General features: G+C 34.7%; 1 protein-coding gene and 1 long non-coding RNA gene across 4 annotated transcripts; one reads left to right on the top strand and one right to left on the bottom strand.

The window, feature by feature from the left end:
- The first annotated feature begins 33 nt into the window (after positions 1-33).
- On the top strand, positions 34-27,499 carry LOC141454859 (U-reduvitoxin-Pr21-like). Of its 2 annotated transcripts, XR_012458991.1 has the most exons (7): positions 34-1,732; positions 2,822-2,980; positions 9,101-9,229; positions 11,143-11,262; positions 11,370-11,489; positions 23,816-23,898; positions 27,442-27,499. XR_012458991.1 is itself a non-coding variant. In XM_074129508.1 (6 exons), exons 1-6 carry the CDS (start codon positions 1,687-1,689, stop codon positions 20,463-20,465), a joined length of 684 nt encoding a protein of 227 aa, XP_073985609.1. In that variant the 5' UTR covers positions 51-1,686; the 3' UTR covers positions 20,466-20,581. The 2 variants fall into 2 exon arrangements, 1 of the variants encoding a protein (XP_073985609.1); XM_074129508.1 differs by lacking the exons at positions 23,816-23,898; positions 27,442-27,499 and adding an exon at positions 20,356-20,581 and having other exon boundaries at positions 51-1,732.
- LOC141454861 (uncharacterized) lies at positions 20,720-22,886 on the bottom strand. Of its 2 annotated transcripts, XR_012458993.1 has the most exons (4): positions 21,793-22,886; positions 21,507-21,704; positions 21,303-21,434; positions 20,720-21,223 (listed from the first exon to the last, which is right to left on the bottom strand). It is a non-coding gene; the product is annotated as an uncharacterized lncRNA (long non-coding RNA). The 2 variants fall into 2 exon arrangements; XR_012458992.1 differs by having other exon boundaries at positions 21,507-22,886.
- Positions 27,500-27,638: the final 139 nt, after the last annotated feature.

The raw sequence follows: 27,638 nt of genomic DNA, 5'->3' as shown, positions 1-27,638 counted from the left end.
GATCTTGTTATTTATTTATTTATTTTTTTTTGAGATAATTACTTACGATTTTTCGGAGATGACTTTATAGTTCTTATTATTATTTTTTTTAAATTGCACTTTTTTTGGAAGAGTTAGATTTTCTCTTGAACAAAACATTCACATTGATAGATCCATCAATCGTGATTTTTACTGCCTCCCTTATCCATCAAAAGGGGAATATTGCAATTCTGGCCGATTTACCGACCATTTGTATAGAGTTTGTATAGAAAATATATGTTTTAAGGTGCACCGAATAAGAAAAAATGGATTTTAGTAAATGTGTCTGTCAGCATGAATTAAGAAATTCACTTGAGTTTAAAATCTAACAACCCGAAGTTTCATTATTAATAATTACGAGGCATGTCCAGAAAGTAAGTGTACTGAGGCTCTCACGGCAATTTCAGCCAAGAAAATCATGGCATCCGTGTTTTGGGACTGTCAAGGCATAATTTTAATTGAATATATGCCTCAAGGGGAGACCATCAACTCTGCAAGACCCTAAAAAAATTGCGAAGGGCGATTCAGTACAACAGAAGAGGCATGCTGACAAAGAGACTCTGCCTGCTGCACAATACCAGACCACACACGGCCAATGCCACGAAGAAACTGCTCGCCTCGTTTAAATGGGATGTCCTGGACCATCCCGCGCATTCGCCTGACCTAGCACCTTCAGATTACTATCTCTTTACCTCCCTGAAGCTGCACATGGGTGGAAAAAGGTTTTCAACCGACGTGGTGGTGAAGGGGAGGTGGAGAAGTGGACAAAGGGGTTGTTGGGAAACTACTTCGAAAAAGGCATCAAAAAATTAATGATTATAAAATAATATTTACATTATTAGCGGGCTACTATCCATGTGCAAATTTCTTATCATTTGGGTAACTATGATGGTTTCAGAATAGCTTCGAAATCAGCTTCCACTAGGACCTCTTGGACAGACGTGCGCAGTGGTCCAAATCGTTAAAACCTAGTTCCGAGGGATATCACATTGAAATGGGAAGTTATTTAGATCCAGATTATGATAGGCAAGTCCATCCTTTGTTTATAGCTATCTGTCGAAATGTTCTACAGGCGAAGATCTTTCTAGTTTAAAAGGGCACAATGTATAAGGATGGAAAGAATCAAATAGCGAAGGGCGATAATTTATTTCGTATCGTCTGATAGATCTCATGAGGAATGGTTAAACTCAACGAGTTTGATGGATAAGATGGGCCCCCAAGTATCGCTTGGATTGGCATTCATATTCTAACAGAAAGGTTAATGTAGTTTCCAGGAAACTGCAAGTCATAGCCTGGAGAAAAGTATCTGGAAGGAGCAATTCTTGCAGGCACTCTGTTGGAGATTTCCCAATGAAGTTAGTAACAAAATTTTGTTCTCATTACCATTTGTTGTAAGTATTAATTGTTTATGATATTTCAAGTAGTTCAAAAACTTAATTGACTATAAAAAAATTAGCGTCCAAATAGCTACTAAAATCTAAAATATTTAATTGCAGATAATAAATTACTTAATGTATAGCTAGCTAATGTTATTATTATTATTTTTCATTAATTTACTCCCTCCACAACGGATACAATAAATACCTTTGGAACCACTCGGTTGTCCAAGCAGATATAAGGAAATGCTCGGCTCCCGATCTCTTAATAGGCAGCAAGGCGTTCAGCAAGATGTTTAATGTTTTAGCGATACTGCTTGCGATCACTTATGTTGCTGGTGAGTGGTAACTAATTGCAATTTAAATAATGAAATTTTGATAATAGGATAGGTTATACAGATTGTTGTGGCCGAGTGTCCTTTTAAGGTGAACCGTTTAAACTAACGGTGTTATTTTTTTAATTTTGGCTACAATTATTTTGAAAAGTGACTCCTTACAGCTCAGCAAATACTCCTTTTTTTTACAAAGATTTTCTGATGTTGACTATTGATTTCTAAAGCCTAGGTTCAAATGTTCCTATACTACCCATGCAGGGCGGCCTTCTTGGACACTCTAGGACGCTCTGACAACATACACATATGCACACAAAATGTATTTCTACAATCTATTCTGTTTTTATTCTATTGGTAAAGCTAAGGATATAAGTATCTAAAGTCGAGTCCTCAAAGACAGAACTCTGGAACCAATTTACTTTTTTATCTTCAATACTACGGAAAGTTATTCTGTTCTCTCACCTTTGCCCCATTTATTTAACATGATCCTACAGCCAGTTTGCTTTATTGGAAGGGAGTACCTCTGCTTGTTCGTTTTGATCATGAATGGGACTAATGGTAGTTTACTGTTACTGTGATACTTATTTTAAACTTTTAACCATTCTGTAATTTTGGCTTTCCGCACCTGGAATTAAGTATTCTCGTGGAATTTGCTTAGGTATCCATAGGTCCACGGAAGTTTGGGATTTTATATGCAGACTGGTAGGCTTCCCTTAAAGATTATTTCTGTGGCTTGGTGCAAGAAGTGCCAATGTCAAAAAAAGGATTACGAATGTACATCCTCTTTGGTTTTTTCTGGAGGGGGGAAATATTGATGCTAAATTTTGACATTGGCACTAGTAAGTTTTAGTAACTCAGTTACTACTTTGAAATTGACTTCGGCACTCCTTGCAAGAAAACTTTTGATGGTTATTATATCAAAACAGAGTTTTTACTCATTTTTACAAAAATCTGACATTGGCAGTTCTTGCACCAAGCCACAGATTTATTTGCTTGGTTGAAGGTTTTAGTTAGTAAGAACTCCCATCAGATTCAGTTCCCGCCTCATTTTAGACTTGCCACTATAATTATTTTTATCTTAATTGTAATTTACAGATGTAACCACCAAATCATGCAAGGCTGGAAGCATGGTATTGCAAGCAGATGGATGCAACTATTGCAAGTGTTCACCAAGAGGGGAGTTAGAACCTTGTACTATTAGAGATTGTAAAGAAGTTGCTGAACATCTTCGCACGAAAAAGTTTCCTCCATTTGGTAACAAAAAAATCTTGAAAGAAAGATTCAAAATAAAATTTTAAATGAATGAATCACTCATAGGTATTTTTTTCTTGCTAAAAAAAATTGATAAATATCAATTGTAGGAGAGCCGCATGAGTTCAGTATAATAGTTTAGAATAGGGGTTTCGAAACTTTTTTCGATCGCGGAAACCTTTCTGAAAACAGTTACCTTCTCAGAATTTATTTAGTGAATTATTTACAAGTGAAAATAATAGAAGAGAGATAAAAAAAACTGCCTACAAAATTATAGATAAGACTTAAATTCACCAAGTAAAATATTGTAGTTCATGTTGACGTAAGAATTTCTAAGGTATACTATTTCTTTTAATTGTTGTTCATTATTTTTGGTGACTGATTCATAGTTTCAATAGGATGAAAACGATATATCAGTTTCTATGGTTTGCTACAACAAGTAAATTCACAGAAAATTTTGTCTCAGTATTTAATAATTAATTCAGGTCATTTTAATCGACTTGTGATAATTTGGAGCTTTAAATATTTATTATCCACACATATTTCTTAGACTGTGCGTATCTGCGATTGAGTGCTGCGAAGCAAAGTCAAAACTCGGTTGTGAGTGACAGTGTCAGTGCGCTGTGGGTTTTGTGTTTGTGTAAGGATATTTTCCGAATATTGCCAGTCTCCCCCGTAAACCGTAAGAAGTTGCATTAGAGGGAAATGTCGGCAGACAGCGGGGGCCAAGGGCCCCCCGAAAATACTAGCAAAATTTCAGATAAGTCATCTTTTAGTAATGCTAATATTAACCCAAATGTTTCTAACACAATAATCAATCATAATAATAATACTAACTTACTTACTAACATGATGGAAGTAATAAGTACCAATACTGATAGCGACAATAATACTAATAAAAGTACTCTAAAGGCAAATAAACGCCCGAATGAGGAAAATATTGCATACAGTAAGTCAAAAGTCCATGTACAAGAGGCTAACTCAGGTACCCTAAAATATAAAAATGACTACGTGAAAAATGCACTAAAAAATAGATACAAAGTAGGCGATAAAGGTCCCTATATTGTGAATTTAGAGGGCAATAAGGGTAATCTGGGCAAGGTTCATCGTATGGCAATAGGAAAGTGGCTGCTAAAGTCATCTATGACCTGATAAATCACATTCAGTCCATGAACAGACAAGACAGAAGACACACCAACCCTGAAATGTAATAGTATTACTTTCTAAACTAGTCCTGAAGATGTCACTAGGTCGAAAGCTAGGCAGAATAAATTTCATAATGACCGAAACTGTCATTTATTTTTTCATCCTATTTTTTTTAGTCTATGGCAACTATTTTTAATTATTTTATAGTCTAATGAACCCCCACATAATATTTTTAATTTTGATGGGTTGTTCGTACTTAAAAACGCGCTCTAAACGTTGAAAACAACAGGTTGAGAAACGCTGTTCTAGAACATTGCATTGAATATCTCATGAACTATTATCACTAAAACATTGCCTTTTTTACCAAATATAAAGCTAACTTTTCTTTTCATTTCGGTAAAAAAAAAAATCAGTTAGATCTGACAAATACAGAAATAGATATAAACATTTGAATTTTTAATGAATTTGAAATCCTCAAAAAATTTAACCTTTAATATCTCGTTAACTAATATCGCCAGAACAATGCAGTTTGTACTAGTTATATACCTAACTTTTCTCTACATTTCGGTAAAGAAATCATAGAATTCTGATAAATATGAAAAGAGATACAAACGTTTGAAATTTCACCGAATTCGAAACGAAGTTGAAGATGCTAATGTTTTCAGAAAATTTTTTTTTCCAGATTTTCTTTAAGGGGTTATAGGCAGTCAGAGGCGCCAAAAAAGTCATTTTTTCAAATTTTTTTGGGGGAAAAACGTTACTTACTTTTTAAACGTTTACTTTTTTATTCGGGAACTTTTGCGTCATATCAGTCGGGAACTTATTGTAATTTTTTCGCTACAAATTAATAATAATTGTACTAATGGCGATTATTTTAATGCCACACGTCAAAAAAATGCAACCCTCTCGTGGACATGACAAATTAATAATAATTGTACTAATGGCGATTATTTTAATGCAACACGTCAATAAAATGCAACCCTCTCGTGGACATGATATCTTGAGACTGGATCATCTGAAATCAAAATTTCGAAAAGATTTCGTTAGTAGATGACTTTATCTCGTAGATTTTGAGATATCGTGTCCACCGACTTTGAAAACGTAGTTTTGAGAAAAACGCGTTTAAAGTTTTCAGCGGTTAAAGGTTTGCGAATAAAACCTGGATAATCTTTTTTTCAACTTACACAGTGTCATCGATTCCAGGCCCATAATATAGGTCCTCCATGTCTTCCAAAATGTCCAAGTTTTTCGATTTCTGCTGTCTGCGTAGGATTCGTGCCTCCAGCATAGCAAGTTGAGCTCTGTGCTCAGCGATGGTAATTCGAACGGTCGGGGCTTGTAAACACTTTCACTCTTACAATTTTGCTCGGATCGACTTGAAATTTTAGGACAACATTCCTGAGATACTATACTTTAATATATACTTTAATATATATATATATATATATATATATATATATAAATAGATTTTTTCAAATTTCTGACTGCCTATAACCCCTTAACTCCAAATATTTTTGCCATATTTAATTTTTAGCCAACATTACAAAGTTTGTAAAATCTTACAATTCACTAAACATTTAACCTTTAGAAGAAGCACATTTAGTGTGCGGGCTTCACCCGCAGTAATTTTCTAGTAAAATAATAATTTGTAGAAAATGAAATTTTGGCTAATCATCCTCAAATCTATAAATACAGAATTCATTTTACTTTCATTTAGTAGACAAAACAGTGTACCTTATGCATTTCTATACAGGGTGTATACGGAGGAGTGGTCGAAACTTCGGGAGGTGATTCAGCAGCTCAAATGCAACAAAAAATATTCTCTTCACTTTGGCCCGATTCTCAATAGTGTCCAAGATATTTGCATTTTTAACTTTTCCGTCGATATTCGCGTTTTTCACCATAAAAACGGAGGTAACTTTTCTATCCTTTATCCTAAAACAAATCTGCTTATTCCAAACGAAAGAGCATTAAATTTCCTATAAATCTGCTTGGTACAGAGCCTCAAAACGATTCTTATAACAATGAAATATTTACTTGAATGTCTAAAAATTTCGATCTCGATGATTTTTGTTAAAATTTTCAACTGTATTTTTTCAATGGTTAATGAATCAAGGAATCACATAATTTCAGAAAAAGTTGGGCATTTATTGAGCTTCAAGATCATATGGATGTTTTTGGTTTTAATAAAACCCTACCCCTAACAGAGGGGTGTAAATGCAGAAAACTGGGATTTTGCAAACTGACTTTTCATTACTAATTTACTCAAATGTCAATTTTTGGAGAAGGAACAAAAAGAAAAGTCACCATTTTAGTTTTTAACAATTATTATTTAATAAAACGGCAGTAAAAAATAAAGTAGCAATAAAACGCAGTAGTTGACTACAATTGTTGGTGCAACTTATTTGAATGACTTAATGGAGGTTTTTTTTATCAAAGTTAATTAATAATAATTCAAAAATAAAATGGTTATATTCTTTTTGTTCCTTCTCCAAAAATTGATTAGTTTTGAATTATTATTAATTAACTTTGATGAAAAAAAACCTCCATTTTGTCGTTAAAATATGTTGCACAAACAATTGTAGTCAAGAAACTAAACATTTGCCACAATTCTTTGCCACTTCCTTGTTTGAATAGTTTTTTGTAACAATTTTAATTAGGCACCTGCCTATTGTACTTTTTCACATCTGTGTTTTATTGCAACTTTATTTTTTACTGCCGTTTTATAAAATAATAATTGTTCTAAATTAAAATGGTTACTAAAATGGTAAAAATTGATATTTGAGTAAATTAGTAATGAAAAGTCAGTTCGCAAAATCCCAGTTTTCTGCATTTACACCCCTCTGCTCGGGGTAGGGTGTTATTAAAAACCAAAAAAATCCATATGATCTTGAAGCTCAATAAATGACCAACTTTTTCTGAAATTATGTGATTCCTTGATTCATTAACCATTGAAAAAATGCAGTTAAAAATGTTAACAAAAATCATCGAGAACGAAATTTTTAGACATTCAAGTAAAAATTTCATTGTTATAAGAATTGTTTTGAGGCTCTATACCAAGCAGATTTATAGGAAATTTAATGCTCTTTCGTTTGGAATAAGCAGATTTGTTTTAGGATAAAGGATAGAAAAGTTACCTCCGTTTTTATGGTGAAAAACCGAGTGTGGTCGGAAAAGTTAAAAATGCAAATATCTTGGACACTATTGAGAATCGGGCCAAAGTGAAGAGAATATTTTTTGTTGCATTTGAGCTGCTGAATCACCTCCTGAAGTTTCGACCACTCCTCCGTATACACCCTGTATAGTTCAGAAATGGTAAGAAATATGTGATATTCATACTATTTCAATCTTGCCAGAATACGATATTTGTTTAGTGATATCTATGTTCATAAACGTGAAGTTAGCAAGAAGTCCGAACGAGCTTCACCCCTACTTTTAGTTTTAGGCGATTTTCGTAGCATTACAATTTTACTACATTTAATTTATTTATTGTAGGCGCCACGGTAGCCGAGAGGGTTAAGAGCCGTGATCTACAAATTGTGGTAATGGGTTTCCGATTCCCGGTCTTGGCCTTGGATTTTATTTAATGGTTAAATGAGAAATAGTAATGTACGTTTGCTAGTCGCCTCCGTCCACGACACCTAGTAAATGTATAGTTGGACATTTACCATTAAGCCCCGCCTGAAAAAAATAGGCGATTACACTTTACTTAACTTTACTTTTTACTATTTATTTATTGTAACAATTATTTCCATTTTTCAAGGAACAGAAGAAGCGAATTTATCGTCCAGCGAAATTCCGGCAGAACCTACTTTAAGAAACACTGATTTAAGAGGTGTTCTGAAATATTGTTGGAGAAAGCTTACGTCTCGTCCGTTTAATTGTGAAAACACATTTTCTTTAATAGAATCTCATTTTTTTCAATTTCTCTAACAGTTTTTCTCTTTACTAAAGTGAGCGCGAGATAGAGAAAAATAATAAACTGCAAGAGAAAGTCTGTTCCTGTCCTAGATTGTTTGATTTATTACGTCAGACTCAGGAGTCGAATTTTTCGCAAAGGTTTTCGCTCTGGTCTCCCACTTCACAACACTCAACTCCACTCTAAAGCGGAGTGATCATTCCCCGGCCTACCAAATATAATATGAGGAAATGCTACCAGTCAGAAGAACTGATGCACAGTACTTAATTTTAACAGTCAGTGCATATTAAATCACTTATAGAAGAAAAAGAAAAAGTCTTTATTTATAATAACCTAAATATATCCACATACATATGAAAAGAAAGAAAATCAACAATATAAAAAAAAACACTTTTTACTATAAAATACAAAACAAGAATACAATTCCATAAAGACAACAAAGGCGGTCATTGACCGTCCGCGGAGTCTATGTTTATATACAGGGTGTTCATTTTAAGACGGCTCAAATGCATTTCATGCTTAAACGGTTAATCTGAGCAAAAAATGGTAGAGGAAAAATTTGTTGCCCGTCACCTCTAGTTTCAGAATATGCCTCCTCAGATACAGAGAGCAGTTGATAACCTCCAGGCTAACCTGGCTTGCGAGCTAGAAGAGGCACCTTTGAAGGCACAATACTTGCTTCACAAGTTGAGTAAAGTGCATTATTTGATAAATTAAGGAATAAGCTTGGTCCTTTACATGAAAGATATTGATCATTTAAATATATATGGAAACTAGAGGTGACGGGCAACAAATTTTACCTCTACCATTTAAGCATGAAATGCATTTGAGCCGTCTTAAAATGAACATCCTGTATACATATGTTATATGTAATCTATTTATTTTCTCATTTATTTTATTATTATTACTATTATTTATTATTTTATTTTATTTATTTATTTTTTATTTGCCCTTGATAATGTACTTCAGTCCCCTGAAACTCTATTTATACCCCATTAATAAATTTATTCATCTTTTAATAATTATAAATCGGTAGATATAACTAAACATCGTTACAGCCAGGGAAACGGGATGTCTAGTAGGAAGAAGGATGATAAGTATTGATGACTGTTATACATGCTATTGTCGAGCCGGTAAGGTCTTCCGTTGTTTCGACAATCCCATATGCGGAACAGAAGAGCAAATCTGTAAGTAAATTGTTTTTTTGTAGATTAATAATATTAACATTAATAAGGAATGAGTATTGAAGTCGAAGGTGGTTCAATTCTACTGAAAGGGCTTTAAGCCCTTTACAAATCGAAGTCTAGAATCGGCTTATACTAAAATAATAATCGAAAATATGTTTAAAGCACTTACGGATGGTCTGCCCATAAGTTTGTTGGAACTCCAATTCACTAAAACACCTTCTCACTATGGGCAAGTTATCCTGGAATTGTTGCCAATCGCATTTTATCAGTAGTGACTTATTTGCCTATTCAGGCTCCTGACTCCATTTGTTCTCTGATTGACGAAGGAAAAACGCTGATAAAACTTCTGCTTCTTCTTTTATAGACCACCCCACCAAGACTATGTTAGATTGTGCCCCTTGCAATCCTATCTGTTTCTGGCTGTGATTCTCGACCGCCTATCTCGAAGAAAATTTGATGCGCCTTTTGGAATGGCCACTCTTTTGCCATAGAAGCGTAGTCTCATCGTTTTTTGGGTCTACATGGTCTAGTCAACTGATTTGTTCCTTAATCCGTTGAAGCGATTATGTTATCCTGTGATATACGAATTCATTTGAGTTTTGATTGGTTATTATGCGGCAGACGCCTCGCTCACTTAACGGGCGCTCTTGAGCGATTGAAATTATGCCAATCAACCCTTACCAAACAATTTGAAAAAAAAAAGAAGCTCTACTGTGGCTGTGTCATGGACATGGCCGTGTGTTGTACGTGAATACGTTTACGTAACGGGTTATATTTTTTATATAAAATATTTTTATTTATGTATTTAGGATGAAATCAAGGAAACAAATAATTACTGTGTTACAATATAACTTTATTAATTATAGGTCTGTGATACGAAAAGTATGACACAAATGGCTTACAAGATACATCGAGATTTCTGGTAAACGTTAAATCAATATAGGTGTTACCTAACGTTGTTGGAGAAGTTTCAATATTATGAAGTCGGGCAATGAGCGGTTTTGTGAGACATCATCATTAAGGACTCCAACTATCATAATTGGTGTAGTAAGATCAGGCTCGTAATCGGGTATAATTTTAGAGATGTTTTTGGAATATTTTAACAACGATCGTAACGTAAAGAGTTTAATTTCTGCTAACGCTGTGCCCAGATGGATATATATACACACACACTCCAGTACGAATTTGAAGATGCCATTGGCCTTTGTTCGGTTACTAGACAGACATCACCAGCTTTCGCGTCTATTCATTTCCAAATAAATTTCCGAAATGTCAATGTTAACTCTATTGCAATCAGTGAAGCTATTGATGTTGCGATATATGGCGACTCCACCGGCCTTTGCGACTTTTACCATTCGATTATTCTTGAGAAGCCCTTTCCAACCGTATACGATCTCTATATTTGGTTTTGGCTTTTCGACGCGTATAGGCCGACATTATATATTTTTTTATTCTAACACCTTATTATATTCACTGTCACTATTTTACACTAATGTTTTATACATAATCGATAGATTGTGACGACAGCTGACGATTAAAACTTAAACGAACATCGTAGCTTCTCCGAGTCAAAAGTTATACAAATTGCAAATCTCGATACGCAGCAAAATGATCTCAAAATGGCGGCGCTTCCCCCCGCCACCGCGCGCGATGCGTCACAGTGCTCGCTTATCGTAACGAATTCTTTGATCCTTTAGCTATCCAGTGGTCTAATTTAATTTTGGATGTAGACGATAGATTCGAAACTATAATGCCAAACTGTATCCCCAGATTTTGTTATCATTAGATTTTTTGGATTGCCACCATATGATTCAAATTTAAAGACGTATTCACGACAAAAAAAAAAAAAAAAATCCGTTTTAATTTTACTCCATGTTCTTAAGTGTTGCTTATCAGTTCAATCTCATTTTCAGTTGATGAAGATGGTAAATGTACTGTACCTGGACTAAAAATTAGAACTAGAAATTATTGCAAGCAATGTATTTGCAATAAAGATGGAACTTTAAGTTGCCATCTCAATCCGGAAAAATGTCGTAGGTTTATTTTTTTATTTTGATTTTGGGTTTGGCAGTGTGGGAATAATTTTTTTTAAAAAAATAAAAATAATAAAGTTTTACAAATTTTCTATTATTATTTGCAGGCATATGTTTGCCTGGGAAACATTTCATGCCAGACGGTGATTGCAATATATGTAAATGTTCTGATGATGGTATGAGCGCGCTTGGATGTACGAATGAAAAATGTACTGAAGTAAGATCAGGTAAGTTTTTCTTTCATTTCCGTTCAATACCTACAGCAAGTATTAGAATTGATGCTAGGTAAGGAAATTATTGCAGTCATATAGTATTTTTGATTTCGCATTTCCGACGATAATCCCCGTTTTGAGTTTTCTGAGAATCCCTGCGTCCGGAAAATGTTCTCTCTCTCTCTCTCTCTCTCTCTCTCTCTCTCTCTCTCTCACAGTGAGTGTGTGTTCAAAATATCTAAAGAATTATTATTAATAATAATAAAGCCTTTTATTGGTAAATCTTTAGAATAGCTCCCCAGAGGCGTGGCCTAATTCGAAGTGATTCTGATTCGCTGTTACTATAGAACCCGCCATATTCAAATATAAATATAAAACTATTTCTTTATTTTATATTTACACTTAAATCTAGCGGGTTATATGGTAACAGCGAATCAGAATAACTTCGAATTCTTTATTTATTTCTTAATGGGGGGGCTTCGCCCCCACACCCCCTGATTTTTTCTTTTTGGGGGCTTCGCCCCCATACCCCCCTCCTAACCTACCTAATCACCTCAATTTTTTAATTTGTGTCACACTATTCATTACAATAATTACACAGAACAACAAAAAAGAAACTACCTTATTCTGTGGAGTCCTTTTCCTGAGGAGGGTATATTTGTCGAACTCCATTCTTACTCACACTACAATCATGCTTTAATTTAAAACAACCCGCAAATTTAAAACGCTCATACTCATAAAGTTACAAAAAAACGGCACCTCCGGTCACATACAGAACACTCGCGGGAACTATTAATACATTAAACAGGAAGCAGTTGCTATGCAGTATGTGTACTGCGCATGCGCGCTACGAAATTCGCACCATCCGCGCATTGGCGGGAGGTAGTTTTAATTTTCCCCGGTAGGTGCGCTGTACTTCCCACCCCCTAAAAATAAACAGGCCACGCCTCTGGGGCGCTATTCTAAAGATTAGCCCTTTTATTTTTAGAAAGAACAATAAATGCAAAAGAAATTTCATTCTTGAACAAAATAAATAAAAGATATTCACTGGGTCCAAAAGACCATCCGCGGGATTGTTGCCTACAATAATATACTTAATCATCACAAAATATTACTGAATATGTACCATTGTACCATTATTTATTAGAATTTAATTGAATTAGATAATTATGACGGAAATTCCAAGCAGATTTACAAAAATTTATAATTGATTTCCATTCACGATAACCATTTAGATATGTTATTAACTGCTCTTTTGTGAGACTCTCCTTTTCAAAAAAGCAAATGCGAAACTCTTTAAGTGCAGGACATTCAGCGAGAAATATGATAAGCATTCTCTGGCAAGGTCATATCGCACAAAGAACAGTGGGAACCTTCATCATCTCTAAAAAAAGAAATCTATAATTAAGATACACAAGTTCGCCTCTCGCTTTTATAATCCAGGAGATCTGATCTAGAGAGTACTCATTGTTCATACGACTTATTTTCTCCATAAATCATAGCTCAGTTCCCGTTGTACAGTCTTCCAGAAGAAGAGTTTCTAGCATTAATAACAAAATTCTGCTTAAAGTTATATTGCAATATAATCACAAATTTTATTAAATCTACAATTCAGATTAATTATACATTCTAAATCAAAATTAGTTAAATTAAAAGCGGGATCATATTTCTGGAAAAGTATTTTCAAAGTTTTAACCCAAGACAAGTTTCTTTTAATCAATTCATGCGACAGTATTTGGGGATATCTACCATTTTCCATTATTGCTATTTTCCTAATGTATTTTCTCAAAAACTATTGTAAGAGACGGTTTTCCCTCAGGAAAATTCTATTAAGAGAACTTCTGGAAGAGGTAGTTTGGAATAGACTTTCCTCTGAAGAACTATTTGTTTATAAAGTACAATTTTTTTTGTATCCTAAATATCGTGAAGAATATCGTAAGAATCTAGCTTGAAAATTTTCATAAGAAAATAGCTTGAAACTTAGTACCAGCCCTGCAATCCTATAAATAATAGGCCGAAAGGATTATGTAGCTTTTTACTTATTATTTAATTTTCAAAGTGTACTTAATTATAAGAAAAAATCAAGGTTTGAATACTCGCGCGAAAACACTCAGCTGGTACATTTTCACTTCGCAAAGCCTTAAAAGAATTTTCCAAGAAGAATCATTTAAAATAAAAGCTTATAATTTACAAACGATCAGATTAGAGAAAATCGATAGAGGTATTTTTGCAAAAATCTATTGAAAGAGTAATCGATTCATTAAAAAAAAAAAATAAACCTTCCGTTTAAGGGATTTGGTTCGCTTAAGAACAGTCAGGTGCTTAGTGGTAGGACCTAATAAAAAGTTACAGCTTTGTGCAATTTAAGGGTTTTAAGACTTTTTTTTACATACTTTTTTAAAACTATTTTTTTGGGATTGAGATTACTTTAAAACGGAAATTTCCGTTGAAAACTAAGAGATCTGACGTGATCGTAACAATTTTCCTGCCTATTTAGAGAGTTTTTTTTTTTTTATATTTTTTTTTTATTTTATGGCTTCCTGCTGAGACAGATTAGCCAGTGATTACCTATGTTCTGATGGATAATATTTATTCATACTATTCTGGTGACATTATTATTATCATTGTAATTATTATTAGTACTACCACCATCATCATCATTACTATTATTATACCACCAATATAGTTTACCTACTTTATTACCACCGCCTTTCCCACCATTAACACAATTGTTGGGGTTGCCACTATTGTGCTCTTAAACAGGGATGTCATTTTTGATTATGAAGTCATAAATAGCCAGATACAGTTCATGATTTGGTTTAGTGAGGATAGTGTGCAGGTTGGCGGGTAGTGGACGTTTTGTTCCAATTATTACATTCCAAAATTAATTTCTATCTTTTTGGTAGCTCTTACAGTCCAGGATCAGATGGTTGGCATCAACTACTGATTCAGAAGAACATGAACAGTTACTATGTGCAGAAATACCAATACGTGACAAGTGATGAGGGGAGAAGTTGTGATTGAATCGGAGTCTAAACATTGTTGTAAAAAATCTATTTTCGCAGTATTCTTTAAACCATGGTATTTTTGGTTTTGTTGGTTAGAGGGAGGGGTAAAATTTTCCTTTAAGGATTTTAGACTTTTCTAAGGACCATTCCTTATAATGGGAGATCTTTGCAAAAAATTTTATGTCTGAGGGTAACTGATTTTCAGATTGGAGGCACTGCAGGTTTATCGCCTCCTTTGCTCTAGAATCTGCGATCTCATTGCCGGGAATTCCTGAATGACCCTTTATCCAGATCAACCGAACCATTTTACCATCACGGATCGCCATATTTACTAGGTGTGCGGTTTCAAGCATAATGAACGCGGAGTTGAGGCCGTTTTTTTTTTAGTTTGGTCAGGACACTTTTGCTGTCAGAAAGTATTATTATAGACTGAGCTGCAATTGACGGAAGTGAGTGTAGGCATTTGTTTATGGCAGTGAGTTCTGCAGTAAAAACTGAAGCATTACAGTGGAGCTTGTACAACATGCTGGAATTGCTTTGCGGATCATAGACAGAGCAACCGACCCCCCTCCGAGGATTTTGACCCATCAGTATATAAATAGTAAGCACCAGGGAAACATAAACATAGCTGCAATTTTAACATTAAGCTTTCAGTATTGGCCGACTCAGGAATTTCTTTGTTGTAACGGTAAAAATTAGAACATATTCCGGTATACCCAGAGTACATTCCAACTCGAAAGAAAAGGTAGGAAGGTTTTCAGTCCTGTGGTGGGATACCATGAATTGCGACAGTGTACAGAATCGATCTACTAGAATTGGTGTTCTCTTTCTTGGCCAATAACTTTCAGTAAGGATTCTGGGAGCGAGTCTACTTATCCTTCCGATGACGGGTTGTTTTATCAAGGACAATGTATCAGCTAGGAATCGGGAGGCTAACAAATTCCTTCTAACTTTCAATGGAGCCTCTTTCGCCTCCGTTAACAGCGCGTTTGTGGGAGTAGAGTTCAGAGCGCCCAGGCATGTTCGCAGGGCTCTGTATTATATGCGGTCAACTTTTTGGAGGTGTGAAGGTGAGGAGTCCCCGTAAAGGAAACAGCCGTAATCGATTTTAGAGAGTATCAACTGGCGATAAATCATCAGAGACGTCTTTATGTCTGCTCCATACTTTTTATGATTTAAAAATCTTAAAAAATTAAGATTCTGTACACACTTAGCAACTAGATATTCTATGTGTGACCTCCAAAGGAGTTTTCCGTCCATATACACTCCCAACGTCTTCATCACCGGTTCTATGCGAAGGCCGAATTTTCCCAGCACCACAGGAGATGTCAGGTTGTACTTTCTACGTCTTGTGAAAACTGTTACGCTGCTCTTGCTATCGGAGACAGTCATGCCCACATTGTTGCACCAGTCACTAAATGACTGCATAGCTGTATCAAGCGCTTCGATGGCTGCTTCAAGCGATTTCGTCTGACTATATAGAATTATATCGTCAGCAAACTAAGAAATTTTGACATCAGCTCTTGGAATGGTACTCAGATCCGCTGTGTACAAGTTGAATAAAATAGGGCTGAGCACTGCTCCCTGCGGTAGTCCTATATGTGTGTAACGTGGTCCATGTACTTTTCCTTTATAACGAACTGATATCAGTCGTTCATGGAACAGGTTGTATATATGGGATGTTATGCAGGATGGAACTCCCATAATTATTAATTTTTTGATCAGTAAGGTTATGCTGGCGTTGTTATATGCACTCGTCAGATCGATATTGGCCGCCACAGTAAACTTATTTTCGGAGAATGCGTGGTGAATATCCATTACGAAGTTAGATAGTGCATCCTGTGTGCTACGTTTTTTCCGAAATCCATTTTGGAAACTCGGAAGTTTGCATTCCGCTTCTATCCACCACTCAAGGCGAGTTTTTATGAGGCGTTCATAAGTCTTACAGACACACGATGAGAGAGCTATAGGCCTATATGACTGGAAATCAGCAGGATCTTTCTTTGGTTTGAGCAACGGTATCACAATTTGTTTCCTCCAGTCCTCAATGTCTGTGTGGTTCATCCATATGTCATTAAACAGGCGTAGCAGTGTTCTTTTTCCCCGTTCCGATAGATGAAAGAGCATTGGGTATGGTGCCAACTCCCGGTGAGGTGTTGGAATTCGTTTTGAAAGCATGGAGCAGTTCTGCATTATTAAAAGGGTCAGTTACTTTATGGGGACATAGGGGGATTTCAGGTACTATTTCAGGTGTGAGAGAGTCGAGGAAATCGGGAATCCACTTGCCATCAGTTTGAGGGGAAGGGATATGCCCGCGGCTGAGAGCCCGCACCCCATCCCACACTTGTTTTATAGTTGTCTGCGAATTAAATGAATTACAAAATTCGACCCACTTAGTTTGTTTTTTAGCCTTATATGTTTTCCGACAAAGCGCAGTGCATCGTTTGCTATTTATAAAGTTTGATAGTGTAGGAGATTTTTTGAATTGTTTAAATGTTTCAATGTTAGCTCTTCTGACCCTGTCGCACAGGCCACCACGGCTTTCTCGGGGCAGCAGGCTTATGGCCCTTATAGGGTTTTGATTGCGGTATAGTTTTCTCAGCGGCTCTGAGAATAGAACTGACAAATCTATTGTAATTGGTTTGGATATCAGAGGTAAATTCTAAGGTAGAAAATAGCTGGTCGGCCTCCAATGAAAACTCCTCCCAGTTTGCAGATTTCAATTTCCATTTTTTAAATTGGGAGTTTGAGTTGGTTGGAGCTTGGAATCTATTTTTGTCTATGTCAATATGGATGGCCAAGTGATCTGATCCAAGGGGTTCTGTTATTACCTGCCACTCGCATCTTGCTAATAGAGAGAATGAGCAAAGAGATACATCAATTGCAGATGGTCGACAATCTAATCTACTGAATAAAGTGGGGGACCCATCGTTCATTACGCTTAAGTTTTCTGAATTAATCGCGTCTATTAATTGTCTGCTTTCGTAGTCGTCAAATGCGCATCCGTAACTCCTATGGTGGGCATTAAGGTCACCACATATGAGAACCGGTTGTTTTACTGATCTCATTAGCGGTACCCAAAAGTTAGAGGAGATTTTATGTTTTGGTGAGCAATTGATGGAGAGAATTTGTAATTCTATGTTACGAATGTTCAGAGAAATTCCGGATATTTGGATGGTATGGTTGTTAAAATTGTCACTAATTTTAAGCTCAGAAAAATACAATTTATTTTTAATTAGGATGCAGGAACCACCGTATCCATCTTTCCGATCCGCTCGAACTATAGAGTAGCCAGAAATACGAAATGTTCTATTACGCTTGAGCCAGGTCTCAGATAATATAGCGACATCTATATTATTTATCTTTAAGTAAGCCTCTAAATAGTTTCTATTGCTTGAAATGCTGCAAATATTTAACTGAAGTATTAAAATCGTCATTTGACGTCGAAAAGGTTGTTAACAGATGTGTTAAACGATTGAAATATGTTTAGTACTAGTTTGGGAGGACTTGATATTGGTTTTATATTGTTTGGAATGAGAAGTATTTCTAAATCATTACCATTAATTTGAATTATCAGTCTGATAGTTAACTGCAGTATATTAATAATGTTTAAAGTTTTATTATATTTGAAAAGCCCGCCATCGAATCTTATTAAGTGATAGATTACAGAAAAATTTCATTTTGTACGTATTATAAATGAATATAGTAAAGAATGTTGAGTGAGTATTAGTAATATTATGGTTTGTGTTGTGCTGAGTGGTGTGCACTATTTAATTCACCTTTATCAGTAGTATTGTTTATGGGAGGAATTTGTTTAGAATCTGTACTTATTCTGGCACTATTATTAAACTTAGAATTTCTTTCAAGTTATAAGTTATGAATTTAAATAACTAGCTTTTATTGGAATGTACATTTTTGATTTTGTGAATTAAGTGCAAAATATATTCTAAATTACTATCTTGAGAATCATCTGTGATAGGTGTATCGATCTGTGGATTCTGTTGTATTAAGTTGGTAGTTTGTTTGTCTGTCAGTCTGTTCTGACGTATAACGTCTGTAGTTTGTCTGTATATCTTATTGGTTGATTGGTTTGTATTCTGCTCACTGTTATTATAAGCTGTTTGATTTTCATTACTGAGTTTATTTGATTTCAATGAATCACGATACTCTTTGGACAAAATTTCTTTATTGGCGGGTTTAACTTTATATGAATTTTTTACTATTTTTCTTTGTGTTAGTATTTTGGAGCTAGTTTCAGGTAAAACAGGAAATTCATCATCGCTAAGGATGTCAAATTTATTTTTTGTGATAGTGGCGAATGTGTTTTTGGTTATAATTTTATTTTTTTATAGCATTATTTTGTGCCATTTTGACAGGGCAGTCTCTGAATGTAGATCTGTGCTCTCCATGGCAGTGCACCCATACCGACATTATAGCCTCGGCCACAGGACAATCGCTGATATTGTGATTTTCTGCGCAATGTTCGCACCTAGTTTTGCTTCGGCACTGGTCTTCCGAGTATCTGAAGCGCAGTTTTTACACTGCCTTATAGAGGGAATGTAGGGTTCTAATTTGCATCTTGCACCATATAGTGATGCAAACTGTGGCAGAGTATGGCTGTCAAAATCAATAAAACATACTGGAAGTTTTTCAGTTAGAAGATTGTTATTAATATACGTTTTACGAGTAAGTCGTCTAATGCTAATAGCAAAGAAGGGGGAGATGAGTTCAGCTAAGATCTCACTTTCCTCCAAATCAACCTCAACATCTCTGATGACACCCGTACATTGAACTCTAAAATTGGGTATTTACGCAGTTATTTCTCTTTCTTTGAAAATGTCAAGATTTAACAATTCGTTAGCGGCCTGTGGGGTTCGTGTAGTTACTTTTCATCCTGTTCTGACCACTGACTGATATATCGATTATGTCGTCTTTATGTGCGCTAGCTGATTTAAAACAGCCACTTACCTAAAGCCATTCTAAGTACTTTACCTAGATTTCCCTTATTACCTTCTAAATTGACTACATATGGTCCTTTATCCAGTATTCCTATAGCGATTTTTAATGGCTTTCGTAATATAATCCGATTTGTTAGAAGGTTGATTTTTATTATGAATAGTTTTGATTTCATGTACATGCACTTTACTAATATTACTTAAGACAATGTCACCAGATCTTTTATGTCCGCGCACCACAGATTCATCCAACATAGTTGGGGTTAATTTAGGGTTAGTAGATGGGCTGGAGATGGAAGGTTCCACTTCCATATTATTAGGAGCATTCTCACATTTATTTAAATTAGTATTAATTATGTTAATGGTATTATCGGTACTCCCATTACCAACACACAACTTATCTGAGTTTGTATTCGTGGGCGGAGGCCCAGGGCCCACGCTGTTTGCTGACATTTTCACCAGAAGAGGATGTTAATTGTTGCTTGAGGAGCAGAAATGATTTGAAAAACGAGGAAAGATTGAGGAAATAAAGAGAAGAGACAGAAAGATGGAGAGTGGTAGAAATTACGTGAGAAAAAAGTAAAAGTAAAGTGAAGTTAAAATGATTATATAGTTGAGAATAGAACACAGTGCAGTAGACACTTTTTACCGATGTTGATTGTACGAAGTTCAGACAACGACTGTGATTTAGAGAGTTGGTATGTGGGAATATCGGTTAGTGAAAAGAAAACGAAAACTATCAATGGAGGCTTATTTTCAAGTAAGTTGCAATTCCAGTTAAACGATTCCATTTTGAACTTGGAATTCCAATAACGGTTGTCTTTTATTTAATAATAAATTCATTCGTCATGCAGTGTGGAATAAAACTTATTTTTATTTAGTTACTGATAAATATTTGAACATCTGTTTGTTTCACAGCCAAACATGAACCATGTGATGTGCACGGCGATTTTACATCAGAAGATGGTACTCCTTGCTGGTGCATGCGGAACGTGGGGGTTGCATTTTGCAACAACAAAGAGCAATAAATAAAAACAGCGTTATTTTCTTATTTTTGATTTGAATGTACCTTTTTCTTTTTTACTAACTTTATTATAAAACTTTTATGAAATAGAAATTGTAATAAATATAGTGTGCTCATTAATTGATTTGTTTTATAAACAGTTTCACAGAGTTCACTTTTGAGTCTTTTGTAATATGAATTCCCATTTATTTTTCAAATATTCTTGCGAAAACTATCTTATAAACTAGAAATTTTGGAAACAGTGATTTCGTCCTGCTGATATTCCCTTCATAGAGGTTCCAAATTAAGTCTATTTTTTACGTTTTGATGAGATATTGATTACTTTTTTTAAATTTACCCTGCAATTTCGCACCTCAATCTTTGTTCTAAGGAGATTGTCGTTTAAAGGACCTCTAGAAAGAGAATTTAAAGTGACTACTCTCGATTGTAACTGGTAGAGCTACCATCTACCAAAGAAGTTCTCCTTGTTCAGGTCTAGATGTTCTCCAGGTAATGATGAGATTTCGAGTAATGAGAAGATGGATAGATTGGCCAATAGAGCGCTACATTTCCCTTAAATTGTCTTCTTGGCGTAGACAGCTTCGAGGTATTCATTCTTATAGTCTTAATCTTAATCTTGGTTATCTTAATAGTAGAATTCGGGGCTCGTTCAGGACCTATTGTGATATATTTTTTTCATACACCACTCTCAGGTGATTGAAGTTTGAGAAGACTTACGTGATGGGTTTATGCCGGTCCTCTTGAGTAGAGCCCATGATATACCTGTAGAAGTGGAAACATCCAATCTTTTCTCAGAGCATGTTATCAATTAAGTAGCTTTAAATATCAATTAAAATTTCACCTTATAGATTGTTGTCCGCTTCGTTTGGACTGCTGTGCTTCAATCTTTTATCCACCTTTATTAATCTCGTCAAGCTGCGATGATTGGTTAGGAAGCTTGCCCAATGGATGTTTTTCTCCTGTTTTAAAACGGCTGAATACATACGTGTTATTAAAAAGAGGAAGTTCAATTGCTAACAACAAGTCTCAAATCGGATACTCTTACCTGCTTATCCTAACTAATAAATTCTCCTTATAAGCTTTTCTCCTCATCAAGTTTTGTTCCTAAATTATGAGTGTCCTGCCTTCACAAATATTTATCTCTTTGGATCTTATCAAAGGTCAAAGGTATGTTAAAAAAAATACTTTTATGTTTTTATTAATAAACATTGACATGAATTGCCAAGTTTATCCAAAATAACTTCTGAAATGAAAACATTTAGTAAAATTCCGAAGTCCAATCTTGGTAAACTGCTGGAAGGTATGCAATAAAAGTAAAAAATATTAATTACTCTTCAATAATTGTTACAATACTAATTCTATTGTCTTTAAAGCATCATTGTTTTTAGTTTTATTACAGTTGATTGAAATATATTACATTTTATTGATATCATAAATACAGGCAATAAATATATATTTATTTAGTAAGGCTACACATTTGCAAATTATGACCAAACTTGTATTACTGTCTTTAATTTTTTTTTATTGCCCTTCAAAGATGCACTTAAAATAGTGTACGCCTAATTCTTGGCGTATAATTAAATTGTATTAATTTTAATAATTAAACCAAAAGTTTTATTGTAGTCTATAATTTCCAATCTTCTTACACATTCTGGCGAACACAGCTGGAAGCGCAGGGTTGTTAATTTTATTCTTCTTTATGTTTACTCTCAGCTAGTGTTGTTATAACTCTCAATAGCAGAGTTAGGTGCTGTCAATCTCAAACCTGCTAGCTTGAAAGATGAACTTAGAGTGCTTCACATTACTCCTATTGAAAAGATTTTTTTAATTCGGAAAGAACAGGAGAAGAGCAACGTAAGAGTGACTAGTGACATTAATTAACTCCGGAGAAAGTCTCAGCGTTCCATTTAGATTTTAATAATATTTTTCCAACCATAAAAAAATGTTTTAAGACAAAGGGCATTCTTGATGTGTAAAGTGTTGACAAACTTTCCTCTTGTTATTTCTTCATTTGAGGAGCCATCAGCTTCTGAAGAGTCTATGACTATGAAATAAAACTAAAGGAAAGGGAAGGGTGGGGACGCCACCGACACTCAAAATACCTTGTCAAATTAAACAGACACAATAAACTTTTATTTTGAACTTGCATGACTGATTGGGAGGATCATGATCCAGGACATAATGACTTACTTAAAATAAATTGCAATGTTTTGACTTACTTAGATTAATCAAACTTAATTGGCATAAAGTTAACAATTAATTGACATGACATTAACACTTGGTATGTGCACAACTTGATTCTGAATAAAATGCCATATAGACAGTTGATTCACACAACACAGGTCAGGCCGACCCACGCTTAGAACGCCATCTTGGCAAGCGGACAGCAGAAAAGAACAAAGACGTACACTTCCTTCGTAGTGACCAGTTAGGCTGGAAACATAGTGGAGCGGCGCGCAAAGCGGCGCTGATAGCGAAGAGCGAAGCGGCAAAAACAAAAACTAGAAATAGATAGAGTTGCTCTATCTTCGCTTTGCTCGCCACTATGCGCGGTCCCATATGTTAACTTGTGTTTGATTTCGCCGCTTCGCTCTTCGCTATCAGCGCCGCTTTGCTCGCCGCTCCACTATGTTTCCAGCCTTAAGAAGCCCAAAGGGCAACTGACTAGAGCTCCCAGGCACAAGCTGGAGCCCGCTCTCCTTCCTCTTCACCAGTTCTGCCAACTGGGCAATGGTGTGCTATCAGCGCCAACAGATAAATTCTAGGCCGGGGGGCCGCACATCCCTTCGAGGATCGAACAGCTTCAAAGGTTTTCGAAGCAGAGTACCCTTTGATTAGGTTCCCATTTAATACCAGATCCTCCTGTTCATATTCCTTGTAGATAGGTACGTTTTCTTGAAAGTCCAACCTACTTATACTTTCACTAGTTCCTTCCAAACATTACTTTGTCTAAACATATCTGGATGGAAAACTTAGCAACTCTTGCGGGTTGTTTTTTTTTTTTATTACTGCAACTAGTTTCAGAGTTGTGCTCATTAGGGAAAAAAATAAAATAAAAATTGGGATTTTTTTTTTGTTTCTTTATTGTAATTAATTTCATAAATGATTTTTAAAGATGAAAAATAATTATCAATTACATTTAAGCCGAAGATTAACCAAAGCTGCCACTACAATGATTTAGTAATATTTAGTTCAAAATATGCTTGTAAAATTTGAGAAATCAAATAGACGAAATCACTTGAACGTTATTGGACAATTCGCGCACCACGTTTGCCCCCCCAAATTATAATATTTTATTGCAAAATGTTTATAAAGTGAAATTAAAAGAACTAATAAAACATAATTATTCTTTAGCCACCGTTTGAATAAGTTGCTGATTTTATCAGAAGACATGAATCTTATCTTACTTCTACTGCTGGTGATCATAGAAGTTGTATGTAAGTAATTATATTTCTTTAAAAAAATAGAAAACAAAATGAGTTAATTTATGACTCGTCCTGCCTGCAAAGCAGGTTATTTACTGTATTCCCACCCCCCAGATTGTGATTGTATTCTCTTGATTTTATTTCCGGACATCCTTCAAATACCCAACTTTCTATAGATTCTGTTTTTTTTCTTCTTTTTTTTCTTTGAAGTATGAGCCGATCATAATTCTAACACGAGAAATACTTCATACTGTTCTCTCAATTGCTTGCAAGCAATGAATGCATCGTGTGGTCTTCATGAAGTCTACATCCAGGGGTGTCAAACTCGCGGCCCGAGATGAACATTTTTGCGGCCCAGTCAGTATATCCGATGCAAAGTAAAAATAAAATAGAAATGTGAATTGGAAACGAAACCAGTATATAAAATTATTAAAACTGTCCGGTATAATATACTTAATTTATAAACTATACGGATCATTTTAAATTGTACGCGCGAAAATGTAAAATTCTAATTGGCTGAAATGGTGTCCGTTTCACACTAAGCTATCAACGGCAAACTGCTACGCATCAGCTGATACACCTAACCTAATAAGACGTAATTATTAAAACTGTCCGGTAGGACAGTTGTATAAGGATTGATCGTCAAAAACTGCACGAAAAAGCGTAACGTTGAAAAACACCCAACTTTGACAATTTTTTTCTCTTTTTCTATAAAAGATAAAATTCCCAAATTTTCTTTATAATGTAGGGCAAATCCTCCTTTATGACTGTAACTTTTTTGCAACCACCCAGATCTAATAGATTTCGAGATAAAAGTTGCCGAAAATGAGCAAAAACGGCATTTTCAGAAATTGTTGTTCTTGTTCTTCTTGTTGTTGTTACCTTTTTTGTAAACTGCGTAGCGCCTAAACGCGTGAACCGATTTTCATGAATGAGGTATCATTCGATTCGGAATTTTATGTAGATGTGCCTTTTGGGGGTCTCGATGCTGTACATCGAATGGGAAAGGAGTTAGCCCCCTTTATGTAAGGCCCCCTCTAAAATTATTATTACTAATTACTCTGTAAATCTGGGCCCGATTTTGATAAAATTTGGTAGGATGATAGGGTTAGGGCTCCCCTAAGTAACATTAAAGCGACGATCTGCTCTTACACTTGTTAAGGGAAAGTATAGCAATCGTTTCAAATTATCGACACGTGAACCGATTTTCATGAATGATGTGTCATTCGAATCGAAATTTTGTACAGATTTGCACTTTAAAAGCCTCGACGCTGTGCCTCATAAGGAGGGGAGTTTGCCCCACCCAAGTAAGGCCCTTTCTAAAACTATTATTACCAATATTTCTATAACCCTTAGTCCGATTTTGATAAAATTTAGCACGAAGTAGTGATTAAAGCTCCTCTACGTGGCTGTGAAGTAGTATCATGCTCTTGCACCTACTAAGAGGAAGTACTGCAATCGTTTAAATTATCAATGAGTGAACCGATTTAAATCAATGAATTGTCGTTCGATTAAAAAATCTTTCCCTCTTTGCCTTTTAGGGAGAAGTACTGCAATCGCAGTTTATTTTTCTTACTCCTCTTAATAGGAAGTACTGAGATCGCAGTTTAATTTTGCTATTTACGTACAAATACCTTCCTATGTTATTCAAAACGCTTTTTCAAAAAAAATTGTTATTGAGGATGGTTTGAGGGACCGCAACTATAATCATTCTTTAATAAGATCTCTTCAGTGGTAGTTACGGTTCCGACTTAACACCTTATCAGGTTATAATGATAGAATTGCTTATTCCAAATTTAAAAAAATTTGTAAAGCAGATATGTAACTTTTCAAAATAGATAAAAAGGAAAATCTATCCAAAAGGTACAAAAATCTCCTTAACAAAAACTTACAGTTTAAAATGTTAAGTACAAGGGTTGATTAAACGCCAAAAGGTACACAAATCAGCAAGTACCCAACATTTCATTAATACTTCATTGATATAATTTAAGTAATTTTTTAGAATTTATTAGATGTCACAGACCCTTATGCTGGCCAGTTCATTCATAATATTTTTTGTTATAATTATGATATCTTCGTTATTAAATAGGTACTTTATTTTAACTCTATTCCAAATTATTCTTCGGATTTATCTTTAATATGCCCTTTATTCAGAGTAGTCACATACACATGCATGTTAAACTTGAAAAAGACAAAATTAGAGTCGGCTACTGTTTAAATTTGAATCACGGATTTAAAAGAATATTTCAGTCTTAAATTCGTCTTACCGAAATATTCGTGAGCACAAATAACACACAGTTAATAACAAGTAGATAATTCAACAACAATTATTGATTTCTCAAAAGTATGCATATCTTATTTATTTTATATTACATACCTGTATACACAACATTGTGAGAAGAACAGCTACATTGAGAGTGTAATTGAAGAAAACTATATTATTTGCGATAAAGCCAGATTATTACCTATTATTATAAACGTTTGACTACTACATAAAATAACAATTAATTTAATCGAAGAACGAACTTAAACAGACGATTTTTATTAAAAATAAAATAAACAAAATCATTGATATATGTTGATGTAGGCATTTTTTTTAAAAAGTTTTTGAATTTTTTAGCCTCATAATTTTTTTTATTTTTATAACGTTTTCTTTTTAACCTGTAATTAATAGTTTGATTATTATAGATAAATAGATATTACAATGAATCTACAGTGCTACTTGAACATTTTTATAACGTTTTCTTTTTAACCTGAAATTAATAGTTTGATTATTATAGATAAATAGATATTACAATGAATCTACAGTGCTACTTGAACATATATTTTGTAGATGAAAATGGCCAGCGTCTGGGTCTGTGACATCTAATAAATTCTAAAAAATGTGAAGGAAAAGTTAATGCAGCAAAATTACTTAAATTATATCAACTAAGCATGAATGAAATGTTGGGTACTAGCTGATTTGTGTACCTTTTAGCGTTTAATCAACCCTTATACTTAACATTTTAAACTGTAAGTTTTTGTTAAGGAGTACATACGTTATCTTACAAATGGTTATATGAACGCTCACGTTGGGTCAATTTTGAAAGTAGTCTCGGCCAATAAAATTTCTCCCGAAATAGGAAAGATAGTATCAGAGAAGAGATGTCAAGTATCAGGACGTAAACAATAATTTAACTTTATATATGCTTATTACAATGTATTAGGGAAATAAAAATATTTGTTTCTATGAACATTGATTTTTTTTGCGGCCCCCCTAAAGTTAAGCATTGTTTATTTGGCCCAAGTTAGCTTTTAAGTTTGACACCTCTGGTCTACATTGAGAGAGTTTAGAATGAGAAAGATATGCTAAATTAATTAGTTTAAACATTCTTAAAAAAACCGAAGAGGCGGAAAAAATGGAAAATATTTCTGTAGATGTAAATAAGTTTTCAATCTCTTTCAAAAATTTAATTTTTGCATTTTGTTCCGGTTTAAGAAAATCTGTTACGATCGCCTCATCTTATTATTTTACTTACTTCAAATAAATAATAATAAATTGTAATTCGCGTTTAGTTGCAGACAATAATTGCGAACCTGGAAAACCGGTGCTCCTCAACGAAGGATGTACTAGTTGTAATTGTACCGAACAAGGAACTATTGGAGAATGTGTGCCTATTGCTTGCGATAGTAAAAGAATTGCTATTGTCAAGAGGCTATTGTCAAGTAAGTAAATAGGCGAACAATGTCCAGCGTTGAGCAATGTCACAGAA

The sequence above is a fragment of the Rhodnius prolixus genome, unplaced genomic scaffold (genome assembly GCF_049639745.1).
Source record: "Rhodnius prolixus isolate KJV_2025 unplaced genomic scaffold, Rpr scaffold_15, whole genome shotgun sequence".
Taxonomy (NCBI): Eukaryota; Metazoa; Arthropoda; class Insecta; order Hemiptera; family Reduviidae; genus Rhodnius; species Rhodnius prolixus.
This window is presented reverse-complemented; position numbering and strand designations above follow the sequence as displayed.

Bases quoted from the DNA above. Each gene is read 5' to 3' on its own strand.
- LOC141454859 (XM_074129508.1), top strand. From the start codon at position 1,687: ATGTTTAATGTTTTAGCGATACTGCTTGCGATCACTTATGTTGCTG. The intron at 2,981-9,100 runs GTAACAAAAAAA...ACATCGTTACAG, and splicing joins GAAAAAGTTTCCTCCATTTG to CCAGGGAAACGGGATGTCTA. The intron at 9,230-11,142 runs GTAAGTAAATTG...TCTCATTTTCAG, and splicing joins CGGAACAGAAGAGCAAATCT to TTGATGAAGATGGTAAATGT.